The 19,815-nt window shown below is 43.3% G+C and overlaps 1 protein-coding gene across 5 annotated transcripts in view; it reads left to right on the top strand.

The window, feature by feature from the left end:
- Window positions 1-19,815, top strand: part of FOCAD (focadhesin) — a 293,131-nt gene that overhangs the window by 78,960 nt on the left and 194,356 nt on the right. For 2 of the 5 annotated variants that reach the window (XM_025216584.1, XM_025216581.1), the window contains 5 exons: window positions 2,893-3,103; window positions 9,210-9,416; window positions 11,822-11,909; window positions 12,779-12,981; window positions 16,493-16,750. In XM_025216584.1, coding sequence (XP_025072369.1) covers window positions 2,893-3,103; window positions 9,210-9,416; window positions 11,822-11,909; window positions 12,779-12,981; window positions 16,493-16,750 — 967 coding nt within the window. Of the gene's footprint in view, window positions 1-2,892; window positions 3,104-9,209; window positions 9,417-11,821; window positions 11,910-12,778; window positions 12,982-16,492; window positions 16,751-19,815 lie in introns of those variants that run through there. The other 3 variants (XM_006034585.3, XM_025216583.1, XM_025216585.1) reach the window with 3 other exon arrangements.

The following is a 19,815-nucleotide window of genomic DNA, read 5'->3' as shown; positions in this document are numbered from 1 at the left end:
CATATTTAGGCTTTCATAAACAGTATCAGACAGTGACCATTCCTTATGGAGTTGGGGACCTGATTCTCACAGCCTTTCTTTGAAGTCAGTGAAGAAACTCCCTTTAACTTCTTTGAAGTTTGGTTTAAATACAGAATAATTATGGTCCTGATTCTGCTCCCCCTGAAGTAAAACTTACCTTGACAAAACCCCCTGACAAAACTTACCTTGACTCTAGAGCATCGTGCCCCATGGGCTGGACTTGGTAAGTGGAGCCACATCATCTGTCCTGCAGGGCACCCTATAGGTCTGAATTTGATGGTAGGATAAATGGCAGCAGCATAAATTGCCATAGCTCCAGAAGCCACAGCAATTAATGTTGCCATCCTGCCCCTACCACCAAATTTCTGGTCCCATGGGGAGCCCTGCTGGCCATATCTGGTCACCCCTGCTCTAGAGGGTTTAGAATTATGCTCCTATTCAAAGATACTAGGGTCAGAAGGGACCTCAACAGACCATCGAGTCCGACCCCCTGCCTAGGCAGGAAAGAGTTAGGGTCAGATGACCCCAGCTAGATGCCTATCCAGCCTTCTCTTAAAGACCCCTGAGGTAGGGGAGAGCACCACCTCCCTTGGAAGCCCATTCCAAATTTTGGCCACCCTTACCATGAAGACGCTTTTCCTGATATCTAGCCCAAATCTGCTGTCTGTCAGTTTGTGACCATTGTTTCTTGCCGATCTACGAACCCATTAGGAGACTTATCTTGAACCCTGTTCAGGAACACCGAGGCAAAAGATCATTGAATAGCTCAGCCTTGTCCCCCCTGTTTGTCACTAATTGCTCCTTCTTGCTTAGTAGGAGACCTATGCTCTCCTGCGCCTTCCTTTTACTCCCTGCATACCTAAAATAAGACTTTTTGTTGTCTTTAATTTGTGTTGCCAGCCGCAGCTCTATAGTTGCTTTGGCCTTTCTAACTGCCTCCCTGCAAGTGTGGGACAAGTAGGTATACTCCTTGGTAGCTTCCCCCTGCTTCCACTGCCTATATGCCTTCTTTTTTGCCCTTAGGCTCCCCTGGATCTCCCTGTTTAGCCAAGGAAGTTTTTTGGCTCCTTTCCCTCTTTTCCTTCATACTGGGATCGTCTCCCTCTGTACCTGAAGGATCGCTTCCTTTAGAACCGACCACCTTTCCTGGACTCCCATCTCGCCAATACTCTTCTCCTGCAGTGTGTCATTGACTAGACTCTTAAGCATACTGAAGTTAGCCTTCCTAAATTCAAGCACTTCTACCCTACTAGTTATCTTACCCACCCTACGCCATGTGATGAATTTGATTGATTGGTGGTCACTGTCCCCAAGGTGACCATGAATCTGCAGCTCCCCTACCAGGTCCTCCCCCGTAGTCAACACCAAGTCCAGTAAGGCATTCCCCCCAGTGGGACCGTATACCTCTTGTGTTAGCTGAAGATCTTGCACGTAGGTTAAGAACCTATGTGAATGTTTGGATTTGGCTGACTGCTCCTCCCAGCAGATATCAGGGGAGTTTAGCTCGCCCATGACAACCACATCCCTAGACTGTACAGCCTCTGAGAGCTGCCTCAAGAATTCCAAGTCTAGCTTTTCCTCTTGGTGTGGTAGTTGGTAGCAGACACCCCCCCCAAGTCGCTTTCCCCTCGACCTCCATGTATCCTAACCCACAATGCCTCAACTTTCTCTTCCTCTGATCCCATTCTGATTCGGGTAGATGTATAATGCTCCTTTACATAGAGAGCAACACCGCCCCCTTTCTTCCCTGTTCTGTCCCTTCTGTACAAACTGTAGCCCTCAATGTGTAGTGCCCAGTCATGGGTAGGGTCCCACCAGGTTTCCGTTAGCCCCACTAAATCAAAGTTATTATCTGCAAGCAGAAGTGTGAGTTCTTCCTGCTTGTTCCCCCTGCTCCTAGCATTAGTATAGAGGCACTTGAGCCCTCCAAATGGTGCCTTTGGTACCCACCCGTTCTGATGCCCAAAGGGCCTCTTGGTACTTACCTGGGGTGTAGTGCTGCATGTCTTGCAGTTTGTAAGTTCTAGACTCTCTCCATCTCCTGCCTCCCCGTCCCCTGCTATACTTAGTTTAAAGTACAAAGTAGTTTAAAGCTGCTGTAGCTTTCTGGGTACTGCTCAGCTCCCCCTGCCTTCAACAGCTCCTCCTCCACTTCCTGCCCCTGCTTTGTTGCTCTGGGAAGCAGCAGTGGAAACCATGGGGACTACTAAGTGTGCTGGGCACTACATGCCCAGCTGGGTGTGGGGGAAGCTGCAACTGGATGGGTCCTGCCCCAGTGTGTGGGGCTTCAGCTCTAGTCCCTGTCCATCTTCCACCTACTCTGCCTGCCTGGTGCAATGAGCAGCCAGGTATAGGTGGCTGAGTGAGTGGAAGGCAGCTGTAGCAGCACAGCAGGGGCAGGAGGAGGAGGAGGAGGGGCCGGTGGGGCGGGGGAGGGAGCTGAGCAGTACCCTGGTGGCTGCAGCAGCTCTGGCTGGGGCGGTGGTGGTGCTGTTAGGAGTGTGGCGTGGGCGGGGGTTGGCCCCATGCAGAGAGCTGCAGGGGAAGCTGTGGCCTGAATGCGCTGGGGGGAGGAGGGAGCTGACTGCACCTGCACTATACCTGGTGCAGCTCTGCTGCATGCACCCCCTGCTGTTTCCCACAAGAGTAAGACTATTTTGATGTACTAATTTGAACTGTACTATTGACATATAAGATCACGTGATACTATTTTGTGTTAGTAACTCAAATTGTTGTTTATTTGACACTTTAACAGTGACTCCTGGTGCCAACACCCTACAAAAAGTTGATACCTGAATTCATCTTACTGTTGTGCAATTTATTTAATTTTTTTAACTAATAAAAATGATCTTGGTGATCTTATTTCTCGAGCTGCAGGGCACAGAGTTCATGTGTCTGCATAATGGAGCCATTTCTAAGATACCTGTATTGTGAACCAGCCCAGTTGCGGGAACATGCTGAACTGCGAATGGGTCTACTTAAAATATTACTTCAACCGCGAAGTCCAGAGAACAAAGAGACACCTTCTGTGCTAGAACACCATATTCTTCAGTTACTCTGCGACTTGATTCCATATTTTCAGGTAAAAGTTATTTCCTGCCTGGCCCTGTCTTCTGAAAATACCATTGTCAAAGCAGCTTTGTTGCCATATCGCTTGTGTGTGTGTGTGTGTGTGTGTGTGTGTGTGTGTACAAATGCATCGCTGCTTTTGTATTCTCGCAAATTATATTTGGTCACCAGCTCAGAAATATAGAAGATAAATGTGCCTTTCTCAGGGAAGGCAGTGCTTTTTTGAAGTGATCAAATCTGACTGTATGAGGTCTAATTAGACATATGTATTGTATTTGCACTACTAACAACACTAGTTGCCTTGTATGTAATAAAGCTAGGAGAGCATTATGTGAAAGACAGTGTTGTTGTCCTGCATTATTCACTCTCTGCTGTTACTGCTATTTGTCAACATAACAAGCTGTTTTAGAAAACATGCAATGCTTGAGTTTGGGTGGATTTTTAATGTGAATTCAGTTCCTGATTTAATACAAAAAATGCACTGAAAAATGTTGCTATTTGTTTTACAGGCATGACTCATTGAAACAGGGAAACTGCATAACTGAATCCTGTTTGTATAGACTGAGATTTTCAGCTGTGCTTGAAAGTGCCTATCTCTTGTTGAAACTCTTGAGTTGAGGCCAGTAAAGTCAAGTGCTCTTTCAAAATCCCTGCCATTAAGTAATTTAGGGCAGCAGTGTCCATCAGACAGCCCCTGGGCTCCTGGTCTATGCAGTGCTCCCTTCTTCACCTTCCAGCCTCTGCCACTGGAGTCTTTGGGTTCCCCCTTCTCCTACTTTCACTGCCTGCCCCTGCAGGTTCTAGGGACAGGGTGGGGCCACATGGTGCAGAACAGCCTGGAGCTGAGGGAGGCTATGGCTGGGGAGTTGGAGGAAACCTGGGGACCTCTGGTGGTGCAGCACAGTACAGTGCAGTACAGCCCGGGGAGCATGCATGGTGCAATTCGGGACATGGGATGTGGCGTGGTGTAATGCAGTGGAGAGGGCATGTGACCTGCATGGTGTGTGACCGGTAGTCTGTATCCCTTGGCTTATCAGAATTTGGACAGCCCTGATTTAGGATGTAGACAGATGTAACATTTACATTGGTGTAATCTGCATTAAATCATTAAATCAAAAGAAAATCTCCCTAAGCCAGGGTAAATTTGCCCAATCCTGTAAAGATTTCCCCCTTGTAAAAATCAAGTATATAAAACTAGAGATGTAAGTTATTTAGATTTCAAATATCTGATTGTTTATATCTGATTGTGTACACCTCTGGGTAGGTGTTTGCTAAAAGCAGATTGCCAGCTGCTCCCCATATCATGCAGGCTAAGTACAGACATTTGGGTAGGTTGAAATCGGGTTCAGACTGGCTGCCTGATTTAAACTTGACTCACCCCAGTCCCAACCTTACACTTATAGACCTGGTCTGTAAGTGTAAACCTGTAACTGTACAGAAGTTCCATGCACATAAACCTGTTTAAAAATTGCAGAACCTGTTTTAAGATAAACCTAGATCTGTGTATTATCCAACTTATTTGATTTACGTCAAACCAGTGCATGGAACTTCTGTACATTTTCTATGTGCATCTCTGGGGCTGGCAAGACAGCCGCTGGCCCCAGTCTTGGGGCTGCTTTTTTTACTCTTCCCTCCCCCTGCACTGGGCTATTTTTTTTCAGTCATCCAGCCCATTGCTCTCTTCCCCCCAACCAGTCAGCCCTTTCAGTCTGCAAGCTGCTTGGGGTGCAGTTACGTTTATCATTGTTCGTCGCTGCTGGAGCTGAGCAAGTCAGTCCTAGTGCGGGGAGGGGTGGGAGGGATGGGGGGTATAGGTTCAGTGGGGGGTAACCCACCCCACCTGCCCTCCATCCCCCAGCAGGCCCCAAACCCCCTTGCTATACAGCCCCCCAATGCTGACTTACCTGATATTGGGCAGCCGTTTCGAGTTGATTTAACCTCCCCCTAAAGCCCCCAAATGTCTGTACTTAGCCCCAGTCACAAGGCACCATACTAGCCATCTTCTGTGTGAGCTAACTTTGGAGAGCTGTGTCTCTTGGTTCCTGACTTTGGTGTAAGTTACATAAGGATACAAAACTAAACAATAGAAATTTCACTAGGGTATGTGTATGTTTCTCCATGACCTCATTGATGGAAAGGGTGTTCCAGTAGTTAAGGTGCAAGTTTGGGACTTGGGAGATAATGTGTTCCCTTCCCTGCTCTGGACTGCCTGCCAGTTGGACAGGTCACTGAAGGTTCATCTACACAGCACAATGCAGTGTCAATTAAGGCATCATTGTGTGAAGTTATCTGAGTTATCTCTGCACATGCCAGATGTGGAACTAAGAGCTGTAGAGGCATGGTGCTGTACTTGGGTTACCCTTTTTTCTTGACAAACCTAGTTAGCCTGGGCAAAGTACCACATGAGTGTGGCTGTACTTATTTTGGTTCTAGATCTAATGTGCAGAATCGTCTTAGGTATCTCAGTAAGTTGCAGTTTTGTGTCTTTTATAGACCAGCCCTTTGTTTCCCTGTGCCTTGATTTCCCCTCCCTTACTTCCTCCTCCAGTGTCTAAAATGGGGATAATAGAATCTCCTTAACTAATAAGGGCATTTCAAGTATGAATACATTAAAGACTGTGAGATGCTAAGATATAATGATACTGGGGATCATTTGAGAGAGGGAGACAGATTTCCATAATGTAACAAAAAACAGTGTAAAGATGATCAATATTTTTTTCCTCAGGACTTTTAGTACCATAGCATACTTTTTTCTAGTTGTTTCCTCTTTATTGTAGTTTGGATACAATAGTTTGTGTTATATAAATGTAACTGAATTCAGAAGATTCTCAAATATGAGTTTTAAGAGGTAAAATATTGCTCTTTTGGCATTCAAACAATTACAGCTTCTGTTTGTTGCATCCTTGCCTCAGGGTAACTTACCTCTGCTTGCTGAGTATGTCACTAAGTCCCATGTATCCAGTATAGTGGACATAGACACAAAAAGGGAGACTGGACAATTTGCAGTGAAATACAGTTCTGATCCTGCTTTCATTCCTCTCTGTCCATACATGGACATGTAAAAAAAGCTATAGATGTGTACTATAGTTTGCTAGAAATCACTTTTTTTCTTATTTGCACAAAGGTTCATGGTTTCTTTGTTGTGCTTTTTTGACTTGTCCAGATTGTGTTTCTCAGTAATGTAAAATAAATTTTTGTACCAAGAACTTCCAAGCTTATTACCATACTTTCCTTCCTCCTGCCTCCAAACCCAGAACCCTTTTTACCTTTCTTTATCTAAGCACTTATTTAGTCCAGTTGCTCTGTATTGAATAAATGCTTTCAGAATCATTTTGGTGTATTATGGTGGCAACCACTGGTGAAAGGTACAGCTGGTTACCTGCAGACTTTTATCTTGATGAATTCAGCAAACACAAGGCTTCTGATTAGAGCAGATGGGTTCATTGTTCTTAATCCCTTGGAATAAATGCCAACATGGGTGAGATCAGGACCTTAACACCAGCTCCAGAATTTTGATAAGAACATCTGGCTTTGGCTGGAATTGGAGTTTTTCAAGGGAAGAACATGTACATCAAGGGTACATCAGACTATGGAGGCAACCTGCCACCTCACTTCTTTTTTCTGTACTGCTTCCAAATGTAGAAACAGCACTTTAATCTAGGGAGTTTTCGTTTGTTTGTTTGTTTTTTTTAATAGATTAACTGCATTGTGCATGGGGAAAAGTAAGAGACAGACTTGCTACTTCAAGGATTAAGTTGAAATCTTGGATTAGATTGTTGTTATGTAGAGCCAGGCCAACTTTCAGAATCTCAAAATTGCGCTGTTAGACAGGAGGGTGTGACACAATTGAACATGCACACGCACGCACAAACACACCCCCCTCCCCACCCACCCCCCTCCAAGTTAGGCTCATACACATACACTAGGCGCATACACACGCACTACCAACTCAGGCACATACACATCCAAGATTACCAGTCTAAGCACATGCACACCTATCGCCAGCTCAAGCACATACACACTACACACACCAAAAATTAGACAAAAATCAGTTGTCAATACCCGCATACCCAATACACGGATTATTAATTTGTATACCATGCATGCAATGATATATTTGTATATGTATTTGCCAGTTCTCACACACACACACGCACACACGTGAGTTCCTAACTTGGGTGGTATGGTGTGTATGTGTGTACTTGAGGTACCTAGGATGCTTGGTGACAATAGGAGGGGGAATCAAGGGTCAAAGATTTCCGGAAGGAGGGAGATGGATGGAGGTTAAGATGAGGGAAAAATAAGAGTGAAAGTGCCAGGAGTGAAAGTTGCTGGGGCTGGGATTAGAACCGGCTGACTGGAGGGGAGCTGGGGTTACTTAAGGTCAAGTTCCCCAGGGTTACTTAGGGGCAATGTGCCCCGGGGTTACTGGGGGTCACCTGGTGCTGGGGTGGAAGCAAGGGGAAAAGCCTGGTGGCAAGGAGGAGATGACCAGGAAACAGAGAAGCAGAAAACTGGGAAATTGGGGCTGGAAACTGAGAGGTAGAGAGCTGGGAGATAGCCGGGAAATCAAGGAGGAGGGTCGGGAGGTAAATAAGACAAAAACTCACCTTGGGGTTTCAAAATAACAGGTCTGTTAAACAGACAACACACTACACAGCCCCATGAAGTTATTGGTTCTTACACATACACAGGCACTCACGTATGCATCCACACAATGGTAGCAGAAGAGAAAAAGGCTTGGTGGAGGGATTGAAGTCAAGGTGTGTAGGGGCAGAGGCCAGGTCCTTTGGGAAAGGAAGGTGGGTGATAGTTACCTATCCTGGGTTGTGAGTTGATCCTCAATGGCCAGTTAGGGTCTTCTCCAGCAAGGTGTTGTCCAGAGGGGGTTGCCGGCAGGGCCTCTGGGTGGATAGGTGTTGTGCCATGGTGCTGGTCCACATGGAGAGGGCATCCCACTGGGTCTGTCTTCACTACCTCTTTTTATAGGGGCAGACCTTCTATGACCCTAGTGGCAGGGGCATGCCCAGGCAAGGATCATCCCTGGTGTAATGAGCATGTGCAATGTAGACGAGGACATGCAGTTCCAGGTGCCTGTGTTGCAATAGTGGGTCAGCTGATTTCTGTAGGGTCTTTGTCTTTCAGATGCTGGGTCCATGGTTCCTGGGCGAGTCAATGGAAGGCAATGGTCCAATCATTGAGCTGATAGTCCAGTCGTTGAGTTGATTATTCAGTAGACACCTGCTACCATTGTATCTTAAGCACCCTCATTCATCCCCATTAATTCAGAAACCAATTTACATGAGACTGGTTAGGCATGAGTCATAGGTTACACCTGGGCAGAGGACACAAGATAGAGGCTTGACATTCAAAATGGAAACTTGACATTACTTATGCTAACTTACACATGTAGGCCTAAATCATATAGTATCAATTAAAAAAAAAACAGTAAAAATCAGTAAAACAGTATAAACATAATAATTATACAACATAAAACGGTGGATCAAAGAAGGAGGGAGAAAGGAAAAAAAAGCTTGCTATAAAAATGCTAAAGCTTATCCTGTATCTTAACTTACTCATACATATCTATAGGGAATAGAGAGGGATAGAAGAAATCAGAAACAGTTGGGGAAGGGTGGGAATGCATTTCAAAAGGAAAAAAAAAAAGAAACTGGGAGTTTTGCTACAAGAGCACAAGAAAAATGAGTTTTGGAGATTCAGTATTTACCCTTTAAGAATCTCTTGCAGAGCTTGATCCATTGGTAATCCCTCACCCAGGAATTCAACTACATGCTGTAGCAAATCACAACCCCAAGCAACTGATGTTTCCTTGTCACCTTTTTAAGAGGATAAGGACAATTTTTTTTTTAATTTTGAAAGTGTTTTGTCTAATTTTACTTATCGACTTCCAACTTTGCAGTTAATCATCTTGTTTAAAGACTGCTCTGACCTGGAGCTCTTGTCGCTGGCATTGGCATTCCTTGTGAAGTTCTACAAAGATTAGCAGTGAGGAAAAAATCATGCTACTATTTGTCTGACTATAGAAATGTCTCCACCCTTTTCAGAAGGCAAATTAACTTATGTGTCATATCTTTTCCCCATATGTCTTCTGCCTACAGATAAAAGACTTGTCACAAATTACAGAAGTATTGTTGTTTCTAGAAGACTTATTCCAGAGTCTACTGCGCTACCCTGTATTTTGGAAACTCCAGTTGTCCCAGCTTTGTCTGCAGGTTTTATGCTTCTGTGAGGTGTGTCTGGACATAATGGGGGAGTGTTCATCTTTGATTGGCCTACTAGAACAGAATGTTGAGCTTTTGCAAGAGGTAAGATTTGGGAAGAAAATACAAAACCTAGTCAAATGGAAGGATGGTTGCCACTTTAGCAGTGGTGTATTTGCCACTTCAGCAGTGGTGTGTCAAAAGAGAGATATACACAGCGTTCACCCAGATCTAATTGTTTTGCCTTGGAAAACACTGGAAATAGCAGTTTCTTGTGGTATAAAACAACTGCTTTCAGGCTTTCAGAGTCTGAGAAATTGAGGTCAGGGCACTTGAAATTTTGACACCCCATCCTGTTTGCTATTCCGCTTTTCCATTTGATTCGTGACCTGATTTTGGTGGCAGTTGGAAGCTCTTTGGGAAACTATGCATTTATGCTCTCTGGATTTGTAAAATCCTTTGTTTTCCAATGGTACGAAGCATTATCAGCTAGTTGTGTGAGTTCCTGTATGTATTGGCTGGTATCTCTTTCATGTTGGAATTATCTGGAGCTGGGTTAAAGTAAAACATCAACTGGAAAAAAATATTGTAAAGACTAGGTAGGTACCTATTAATATTTTAATTTCCAAACATTTGTTAGGTAACTTTTTCACCTTTACAGAAAACTTCAAGGAACTACATAATATCTGCTTCAGATTTTTGTCTTTGCCATCAAGGCCCAGTTAATTTAAATTAAACAGTTCTTGGATTTTCACCTTTTTATTGCATTCTGAACTTCATTGCTTTTTGTGATTGGCCAAAATTTTGGGATCTAGCTACAACCTGTGGAAATCCTTGGAAGGCTCAAAAGGAAAGCTACTTTTGGTAGAACTGTGTGTGTGTATAGCACTGTTTGCATGTTTAGAAAGTATGGTGAATTAAAAGTCAAGATTTGCTTTTCTAAATTAAAATATTTTTTAAAATAGCTTTTCTAATGTTAGAATATATATATAAAACACCCAGCCTACCCTTGTAGGTTTTTTACCCTGACAAGAGAGAAGCAACACAGGCTTGAGTTCTATGAAGTCTCTGTTGGTACTGATTTCTATATGAAAAGCACTCAGTTACTGCAAGGATTTGGTGGCAGTATAAAATCTTAAAATAGGTTATATTTTTAATTGTAGTTGATTTTTTTTTCTAATTTTAAATTAAAAATTTTGTATTTTATACTTACTTTTTCAGTCGTAAATTATTACATTCATACTTGACTCTTTAGTCACCAAGTCAAGATCTACTTTGACCTTTGGATAAGTCCTCAGTCAATGTTAGTATTTCCAGTGAATGGGATGTGTCTAAATCATTTAATCAACTTCTAAAATCTCAACATCCAAAGCTTAAATTTAGATTAGATCATTTTGAAAAAAAATGGCTTCTGTGTGTGTGTGTGTGTGTGTGTGTGTGTGTGTGTGTACATTTATATACATATTTTTCAAATTTTGTATACAAGTTCCCAGTAACTGTTAGTGTACTAACATAACTAAATAACGTTTCTGTATTAACACTGGAAGTTTTCTTTTGATATGTGATGGATGTCATGCCTTCAAAGAATAATAGTTGATAGTGCTGCTGACAGCCATGACAAGACCTGCCCTGGGCAAAAGCCGATGTTCTGGCTGGGGGCCCCCTGGGAACAGCTCCAGGTCCTGCAGGGTACAGGACAGCTCCCAGAGCAGCTCCCTGCTTGTAGAAACCATGGGAAAATCTCCAGTTTCTGTAGGATGAGCAGCATCTACTAGAGCTGCTCCCCTCTCTGCAGGAAACCTGTGAACAGGGGTTGTTTCTCAGGGCTGTTCCCATGGTTCCTGGAGGTGGGTTGAGGGGAGGAAAACAGGAGGCAGCTCTGGATTGTAGCAGCGTTCTCCCTCTCGAGCTGCCTGGGAATCCTTTAAAGTTTCTGGCTGGCAGGCAGCTGGAGAATGCCTGCTGCAGCAGAACTGCCTGCCAGCTGGGAACTTTAAAGGACTCTAGGCAGCATCAGACCAGCTTGGGCCAGCTGTCAAGCTACCCTGGAGTAGGAAACTTTAAAGGGCTCCTGTGCAGCCCAAGACTAAGGAAGGCCACTGCAGTGGCAGTTTCTAGTCTCAATCAGCTGCTGCCAAAGCAGGAACAGCTGATTAGACAAGCCTGTCAGTGAGCATGTCCTGCTCGCTGGGGAGGGGGGAGTGGGGAGAGAGTAGCCGCTTATCACCCCCCTGATTGGAGAGTATGCCTTTGTGGCAACTTTGTTGCGCTCCAGTCAGGGGGCTTTTCATGTGTGTCCGCCCATAGTGCTCTTGTTTTTTGTAGTGCTACAATCTTTGTATTAGAACAAAAATGTCTGTCAGAGTCCTTAATTTACAGGTTTTGAGCAGGCAGAGTGTGTTCAGTATGCTGTGGATGGAAACAAATCATACCCTAATATCATGGCTGTTTATTTCTACCTCTCACCCTTCCCAAATACAGAAGTCTTAAAGCATTTTTTTCCCCTTTAGGATTTTCCTGTTGAACAGACCATAATTGGATTAGGATTGCTTTTGCTACAGACTCCAGCAAGTCAGCAAAAACCCATTTTAAATCTAGGTAAAGGTCCACTTGTCGTATCTAGTTTTTAAGACTGTAGCTTCCTGTTTGTTTCTTTTAATTAAATTTCAGGTATTGCCTTTTGCAGTTTGTCTTCTCAGAAGTTAGATGAGGTGGTTGATATATTCTTTGTGTTAGGCTGGAAATCTTCTTTATTAACCAGTAGAAGTTAGATATGCTGAAGCCTAAGGCAAAAAGAGATTTTTTTCCACCTCTATGAGACAGTTTGCATTTTTTTAAGCCAGCAGCAGTGTGTTCTTTACAGAACCTGGTACTTCAGAGCCAGTTGTTGGGGATCTTTCAAGGCACAGTGGAAAGACTTTTTTTTTGTTTGACTGGACTTTCAACTTCTTGTTTTAGTGATAGGGAATGGACTCTAGTAATTTTATTAACAAGCAGGGGTTTTTGTAGAGTCCATTATTGCATTTCTTGGAAGTTGGGTTTCTTGGTATAAAGCAGAGGTGTAAAACATCTGGCTCATGAAGCTGTTTCATCCATTCTGCAGACCTCCTGGAGGTGCAAGGAATTCGGGAGTGGAGCCCACCAGTGAATTTTGGGGTACAGATCCCCTTTGGGGATGTTTTTTAGGGGTGGTAGCATGGGCGATGGCTGCATTAACTCAATGGTGCTTCCATGGCCACTGGAGGTGGGTCCAGATTCAGCCTGGGGAGCCCAATGCGTTTGCTTTTCATGTAAAGGAAAGGAATGGTAGTGTTACCACACAATAGTTTGTACTGTGGCACAGTATGTACATTGTAACTATTTGGGACTGGTGCCGTGCTAGACCAGTGTGTTTCTTAGAAAATGCACGTCATGCTGAAAACTATAACTGCTTTTTCCCATCTACATTTTTTCTCTTGTTTTAATAGCCTGCAAGCTCCTTTCCTGTTCAGAAACACAGAAAATTCCAACCACATCCCTTGTCTTGGTGATGCCAGCACTGCAGATCTTATCTTCTACAGCAGTTGAGGACTGCATATCACAGGAAGATGCTGGCTCCACTAGGCAACAGTTGGCTATAAATCTTTTGGAAATAGTACAGCAGGAAGGCATGAAAGATGGAAAGCAATTGGTAAAGTTTTGCATTCAAGCTTTTATCCTTCTTTGGGGCAGGCAGAGGGAGAATTTAACAGTTTTATTATGTTGTTACATGTAGTCATTTACATTTAAAGGATGAGAGAGGCTGCGTGTGCTATCATTTCTGTTTGGGAACTGTCAAAATGTTTGTTAAAGATTAGTAAAAAATATAAAGTACAAAGGAAACGGTTTATAATAATAATAATAATAATTATTATTATTATTATTATTGGTATCAGTTCTATCTGTGAAAATACTTTTCTATGGAATTTTATGGCTCTTGAATTGGCCTCTTTCTTTGCCACAGTTACAGTCTACTATTTTCTCCTCTTTGTTGAAGGATGGAAGAGAACAACAACAAAGACAAAAGGGAAATTAAAAATAGCACACTTGGAACCATCGTGTGCTACCTGTGTGCTCTTATTTATTTACGAGTAGGCATTTGAGAAATCTTACCCATATCCTGAGGGTACATGAGAGCTGCCCATTCTCTGATCCTTGTGATCCAGGCTTCTTCAACATTAAGGACTTTTCTTCATTTGGCTCTTTACAGTCCTTTTTCAGTTGGTACTGGAGTCTACTAAGAGTGATAGTACAGTTGAATTAGCAAAACATTTCTGCTTCTGTGTCTAATATTCCCTTCTCCTAGGCCTTGTCTCTCCGGAAGTTCATAGAAGTAATAGCTGCGAATGCAGCCAATATGCCAGGTTAACAGAAGACTTATAAACTTCCAGGTTATTGGGAGCCCCTATATCAAGAAATAGAATCTTAAAGATTAACTTAACTTGAAACTTAAATGGTCCTCTCTCCATTGTAGAACACAGACGCTCCCGAAGGCCTGTGTCAGCGGGCACTGAGTGAAAAAATAATGTCTATAATTGAAGTATTTTGGAGCATATTTTCTGTGCCTCACCCAGTACCTAGTCCAGAGTTGCTCAACCCTCAGTTTGTGGACCAAATCCAGCCTACAGAGCCATGGCATTCAGTCAAGAAAGTTGGTGGCCTGGGAGCAGTGGCATTAATACTGCCACCCGCCCCTGCTGCCAAATTACCAAGCCCCGCATAGCTGGATTGCAGCTGGGCTGGTGTAGGCAGTTGCCATGCAACCAAACTGGGGCCAGGCCCACCTACCCTGCACACTGGATTGGGCACCCACTGGCTGGATCCAGTCTGTGGATGGACTGGGCACTGCCCATCTGGCCTTCAGGGTAAAAATATTGGGCACCACTGACCTAGTGTAATCGCTGCAGGTCATCACAGGACACAGGGAATAAAATGCTATATATATTTTTTATGAATAGAGTTTTGCTATTTAGCTGCTGCAGTGTTCTCCCGACCTCCAAACAGGAGGTTTCTCTTCCATTAATGTAGAAGTTTCTGTTGTCCATAGCTTTTTAAATATTCCGCTTCTAAGCACTTCATGTTGGCAAGATTGGTCAAGATCAGTCTTGAGAAAAATCTGTGCTTCAGTAATGCATGTCAAGAGATGCAAAGTAGAATCTGTAGGCTGTAGCAGATGTGTGCTATTGTCTGTTGACAGTGTGATATCCTGTGGTTCTACAACCAAAAATTCAGCATCCTGTGATTCTGGGTTTTAGACTATTCCAACACGCTTGCTCAATGAATTTGTGCATCAGGGACAAATTGCTAAGAGGAAATCCTTTGTAATGGACACTTCTCACATGAACTTTCACAGCTCTGTTCTCTTACTTCCTCCTTATTGGTGAGAAAAGTGAGCATGCTTCTACAAACATGTCTCTGAGTTACAGGATTCATTAACAGATGTAAAGGATCTATCCCTTGTAGTTCAGTTGTGTGGCTCCCTCCCCTCACTTCCCCCCGCCAAAATCAGTAATAACAAAACTGAAATCTGTAGTTCTGCCAGTAAAGACTGTATTTTCTGTCATTGCTCATGCACTTAAGTTTGTATCCAATGGAAGTTACCCAGCTAGATTTGTGCAAAGCAGTGTTTAAGCTGGCATGGAAGTTTGAATCTGCCAGCCCTCCACTCCCTACGAAGACTCAGTATACTTCAGCTTCTTCAGTCTTTCCTTAATTCAACCTGAAGCAGTGAAAACTAGTGGCGTAAACATGCTTCCCACTCCCAGTCCTAGCAGCTGTTCTGTGTTGAAAAACTCCCTGAGGCCTGATCCCAGTTTTCAAGCTCCAGAGGGAGCTTAAGCCATTCAGAATTTTGTAGGAGCGGACATGTTTACATTAACACCAAAAGATCCCAAACCCTTTAGGCCACAGTCTGCTCTTAGAAAAGCCTATGCAAAAACAGGTGGAGTCAGTAAGAGCCCTGGATACATTGAAGGGAGAATTGAGCTGTAAATTATCTCATTGGACAGAGGGACGGTGTTCTGGTGGTTTAATTTTTCGTATATGGTAGCTATAATGGAATAAATATTAGATCGAGTTAATTTTAATTTAAATGCTGTTCTAAAAAAGGTCAGTTAAAGTACAGGGGCATTATCCTTTCCATTATCCCAAATGAATTTACATTACATTAAACAATGTGATTAAAATGAAACTGTCATTTTTGGCAGAATGGCTATAGCTGCTCATTGAAAATATCTCTTCCACTTGGAACTTCAAGGGTGAATAGGTCTTACCCCCACCTGGGGCTGAAATACTTGAGATGGACCAGCTTTTAATCTCCAGCTGGAAAACTTCTTTCAAATGCTATCTTGATCTCCTTAATATTGAATGTGTGGTGCACCTAAATGTTCCCTCTCAATATGATTTTTAGATTGGATTTGGAAGAACATTTAAAAATGTTTCCTTTTATACGAGCATGTGGTATTGGTGTGATGTGAATGTCTAATTTAGATAAATGACTAATTTAATGGTTTGTTTCCTTTAAAACACAAATAGAACTTTCCATGAACTTCAGAACAGGGTAAGCATAGTTAACAATTCCTTGTTGGGTTTTTAACTTTTTCCTGCTGTTTCCCAGCCTTACACAATGCAATCTGCCCTGGAACCTGAGAAGGTAGCATGACTAGTTTCATTGCCCAGATCTGGGTAAAATACAGAAGGTAAATCAAAAAAGTTAAATTGGTCAAAAACAGTTATATCAGCCATGATTATTTACGGTGTTTTTAATAAGAGTTAAGGGAATTCCTTTTTAAATTATATCTATCATTCATAATCTGCCAGTTTAAAGCACCATGGGTCAGTCTCCAAAATGAGTGGTATTTTGCAGAAGCAGATACTCTTAATAAATTCCAGTTGTATTGTGTCCATTTCAGTTTGGAGGTAGAACCATAGTTATCAGTTGGGATAAGGATAATTGCTACCAAATAAAAAGGCAACTTCAGGGCAGGGAACTGGCATCATGTTGTTCATTAGTGCCAGAACCCACAAACTTGGATATAAAGAAAATATAGTGATTATTTTTATAGTGTTGGAAACCTCAGATGAAAGATTTGCTTAGGCACTTTGCCTACTTTTCAAGATTAGAACTTGCACTTCCATGGTACTAATCTGGATTTTTTTTCCAGTCATCCTGCAAGCTTGTCTTCCCTATTACCAGTATTTACAGTTCATTATATACAACCTGGAAGATCTTACAGCTTATGAAAGAGAGGTCTACAGTGTCTGATTGGCTGTCTTCCATTAAATCACTGCTACCTGTTACTACTCAAGTCCCCACTCATGCTTTTCTTATACTGGCTTATCTCTTGGTTCAAGAAAATGGAGACAGTCTTCGTGCAGTACTAAGTGCCACTACAGAAATAGCCAAAGCAGATTACTCTCAGGTAAGATCTTCCTACTAATGGATTACTTTTATTTATTTGTTTACATTGTATATGTGGTGCGGTGAAATCTGTGCTTAAGAAAAAAAATCCTTGGTCTTTTCTATTTACTGTTGGTGTAGCTGGAAATTTTTGATGCCTGTTCTGTAAATTTTAATTGAGAATTAAAATTTACTACTGTGAATTATATCACTGTATCTATGAAATATCACTTGTTATTGGGAAGATAAATATCTTTCACAGTGCAGAGTGAAATAAAATGTAAGATTGAGGGGTGGGGGCGCTTTTTTGTTTGTTTATTTAAATACATTGAAAATAGTACTCTAAAAATGATTTGTGGTCTTCTCATTTTGATGGCTGCTCAGTGGCTGCCATCTTGAACGTGCCCTTCTGAAGTATCAAATCACTGAATCTAAAAAAGCTTTGAGTTTACTCCAGTGTGACTCAGTTGAAAACTGTACAGTTTCAAACCTAAAACTGGTATGGCAGAATGGATGGGGGTTGAGAGTGCTGGCTGGTTGGAGGCGGGGTGGGGGGCAAAAAAATAGCTCCGTGCAAGTGGGGGTGTGAAAAGAGCAGCCCCAGGGCTGGGGCCAGTGACTGGGTTCAGCCCCAGCGTTGCAAAAGGAAAGTCTACAGGAAAGTGTACAGAAGTTTCATGCACTGGTTTGATATAAATCAAATGAGTTTGATACTGTGTAGATCCAGGTTTATCTTAAACTGGGTTCTGCAATTTTTGACTGGTTTATATGCATGGAACTTCTGTACAGTTACAGGTTTAGACTGACTGCTGGTCACTGAGACTGGGTTTGTAAGTGTAAGGTTGGTTGTAGGATGAGCTAAATTCAAATCAGGTGGCCATTTTGAACCCTATTTAACCTCCCCAAATGTGTGCAGGCCTCACTGTTCATAGTCTTTTTAAATGGTGTTAATGCCTTTGTGGTGGAGCAGAGTTGGGTTGCTTATCACGTCAGGGGCTGCAGCAGACTGTGTTGCCCTGGGAGGTCAGGCTAACTCTCAGGATCTCAATATTGCACTGTTAGACAGGAGGGTGTAACACAATTTCACATATGCAAATGCACAAATCAATTAGTTGCATATACACGCACACTACCAGCTCAGGCACATACACATTCAGACCAACCTAGGCACATCCATACCTATCAGCAATTCAAGCCAATTCAAGCATATACACTATATACCCCAAAAGTTAGACACAGATCACTAATTCATATATCATGCACTCAATGCCACACACACACACACACTAGCAACTCAGATACACACATGTTCAAAATAACCAGTCTAGGTTCATGCACACCTATCACCAGTTTAAGCCCATACATGCTACGCACCAAATTTAGATAGAATCAGTTACCAGTTATTAACACCTGCACATCCAATACACATACGTGGATTACTAATTCATATACCACACACACACAATGATATCTATATATGTATATATATGTGTATTCACTAATTCACACACATACCACCCACCTACACATACACACAGGTGAGTTCCTAAGTTGGGTGTTGTGATGTGTATGTACGTGTGTGTGTGTGGTGTACTTGGGATACCTGGAGAAAGGTTAAGGTAAGAAAGTAGAAGTGTAGGGAGTTAAAGTTAGCAGGACTGGGATTAGAACTGGTAGACTACAGGGGCCTGGGCTGAAGAACTGAGGCTCAGGGGTAACTTTAGGTTAATTGATTAAAAGACAACGCCCAAAGCCTGCAGAACAGGGAAGTGATGCTGGCACAGAAGCTGAGGTTGGGACTGGAGCCAGAGCTACGGGGGAGCTGAAAAGGTAGGTGGGGAGAGGGAAAATGGGACTAAGGGAAAGTGTGGGTATTAAAGTGTGGGTGTTCTGGATGTGGGGAGCCAGAGGATGGCTCCAGGGCAGCTAGAGAAGTTGCAGGGAGCGGCAGTAGGTGCTGGGAGCTGGAGAAAGGCTTCAACTGTTAGAGAAAACTGCAGGACAGCCAAGAGGAACTAGGAAGCTGCAAAGGAGTGGGGTGGGGGAGGACTACAGAAGGTGTGGGGGAAGCCTGAAAACAGAGATGGACAGCAGAAAATCACAGGAAAAGCAGCAGGAGAGACTGAAAGGTGGCAGGGGCAGCGGGAAAGCAGAGAAAGGCAGCAGAAAGTCACAGGGAAAAGGCAGTAGGAGCGTGGAAAGCAAGGGGACAGCAGAAAATCACAGAAAAAGTGGCAGGAGAGACTGAAAGGCAAAACATGACCCAACTTGGGGTTGCAAATGTCAGTAGTTTTATTGAACAGGGGAGATGGTGACACAACGTCTTATTGTTTCCCTTGCACCCCCCTCCCCACACACACACAATGGCAGCAGGGGTTAGAGAGGCTTGGTGCAGGGGCTGAAGTCCACTGAAGTCCAGGAGGAGAGAGAGAGACGGGGAGAGAGTCCAAATTGTAGGAGGAGGTTTGCAGCTAATATCTACCTATCCAGGCTGGAAAGGGGTCCTTGTCCAATAGGTGTTGTCCAGAGTGGGGTCGCCGGCAGGGCCTCTGGGTGGATAGGTGGTGTGGCATGGTGCTGGTCCAGATGGAAAGGGCGTCCCACTGGATCTGACTTCACTGCCCCTTTTTATAGGGGCAGACCTTGTGACCCTAGTGACAGGAGGCATGCCCAGGCAAGGGTCAGCCCCTGGCATACTGAGCGTGATTGCTGCATGTAGGGATGTGCAGTTTTGGGTGTCTGTAATGGTGGGGTACAATGGTAGAGTTGCTGGCTCTGCAGGGTCTTTTGTCTTTCGAATGGTGGTCTTGTCTCTGTTCCTGGGTGAGGTCCGTGGTTCCTGGATGAATCAATGCGAGGTGATGGCCCAGTCATTACAGGCCATTTAGTAGAGGCCTGCTACCATTGTATTTCAGTCATTTCCAATCATTCTCATTCATCGGGAAACCAATTTACATGGGAGGGGTACAATGAATCATAGTGTTGCAACATGGGATGCCCACGCAGAGGACAGAAGATGGAGGCTTACAATATAAAACAGTGGATATCCAAAACCAAAAACTTGCTACCAAAATAAAAATGTTTAAA

Source organism: Alligator sinensis, unplaced genomic scaffold, assembly GCF_000455745.1.
Source record: "Alligator sinensis unplaced genomic scaffold, ASM45574v1 scaffold120_1, whole genome shotgun sequence".
Taxonomy (NCBI): Eukaryota; Metazoa; Chordata; order Crocodylia; family Alligatoridae; genus Alligator; species Alligator sinensis.
The sequence above is the reverse complement of the archived record's forward strand: the minus strand, read 5'-3'. Positions and strand labels throughout refer to the sequence as shown.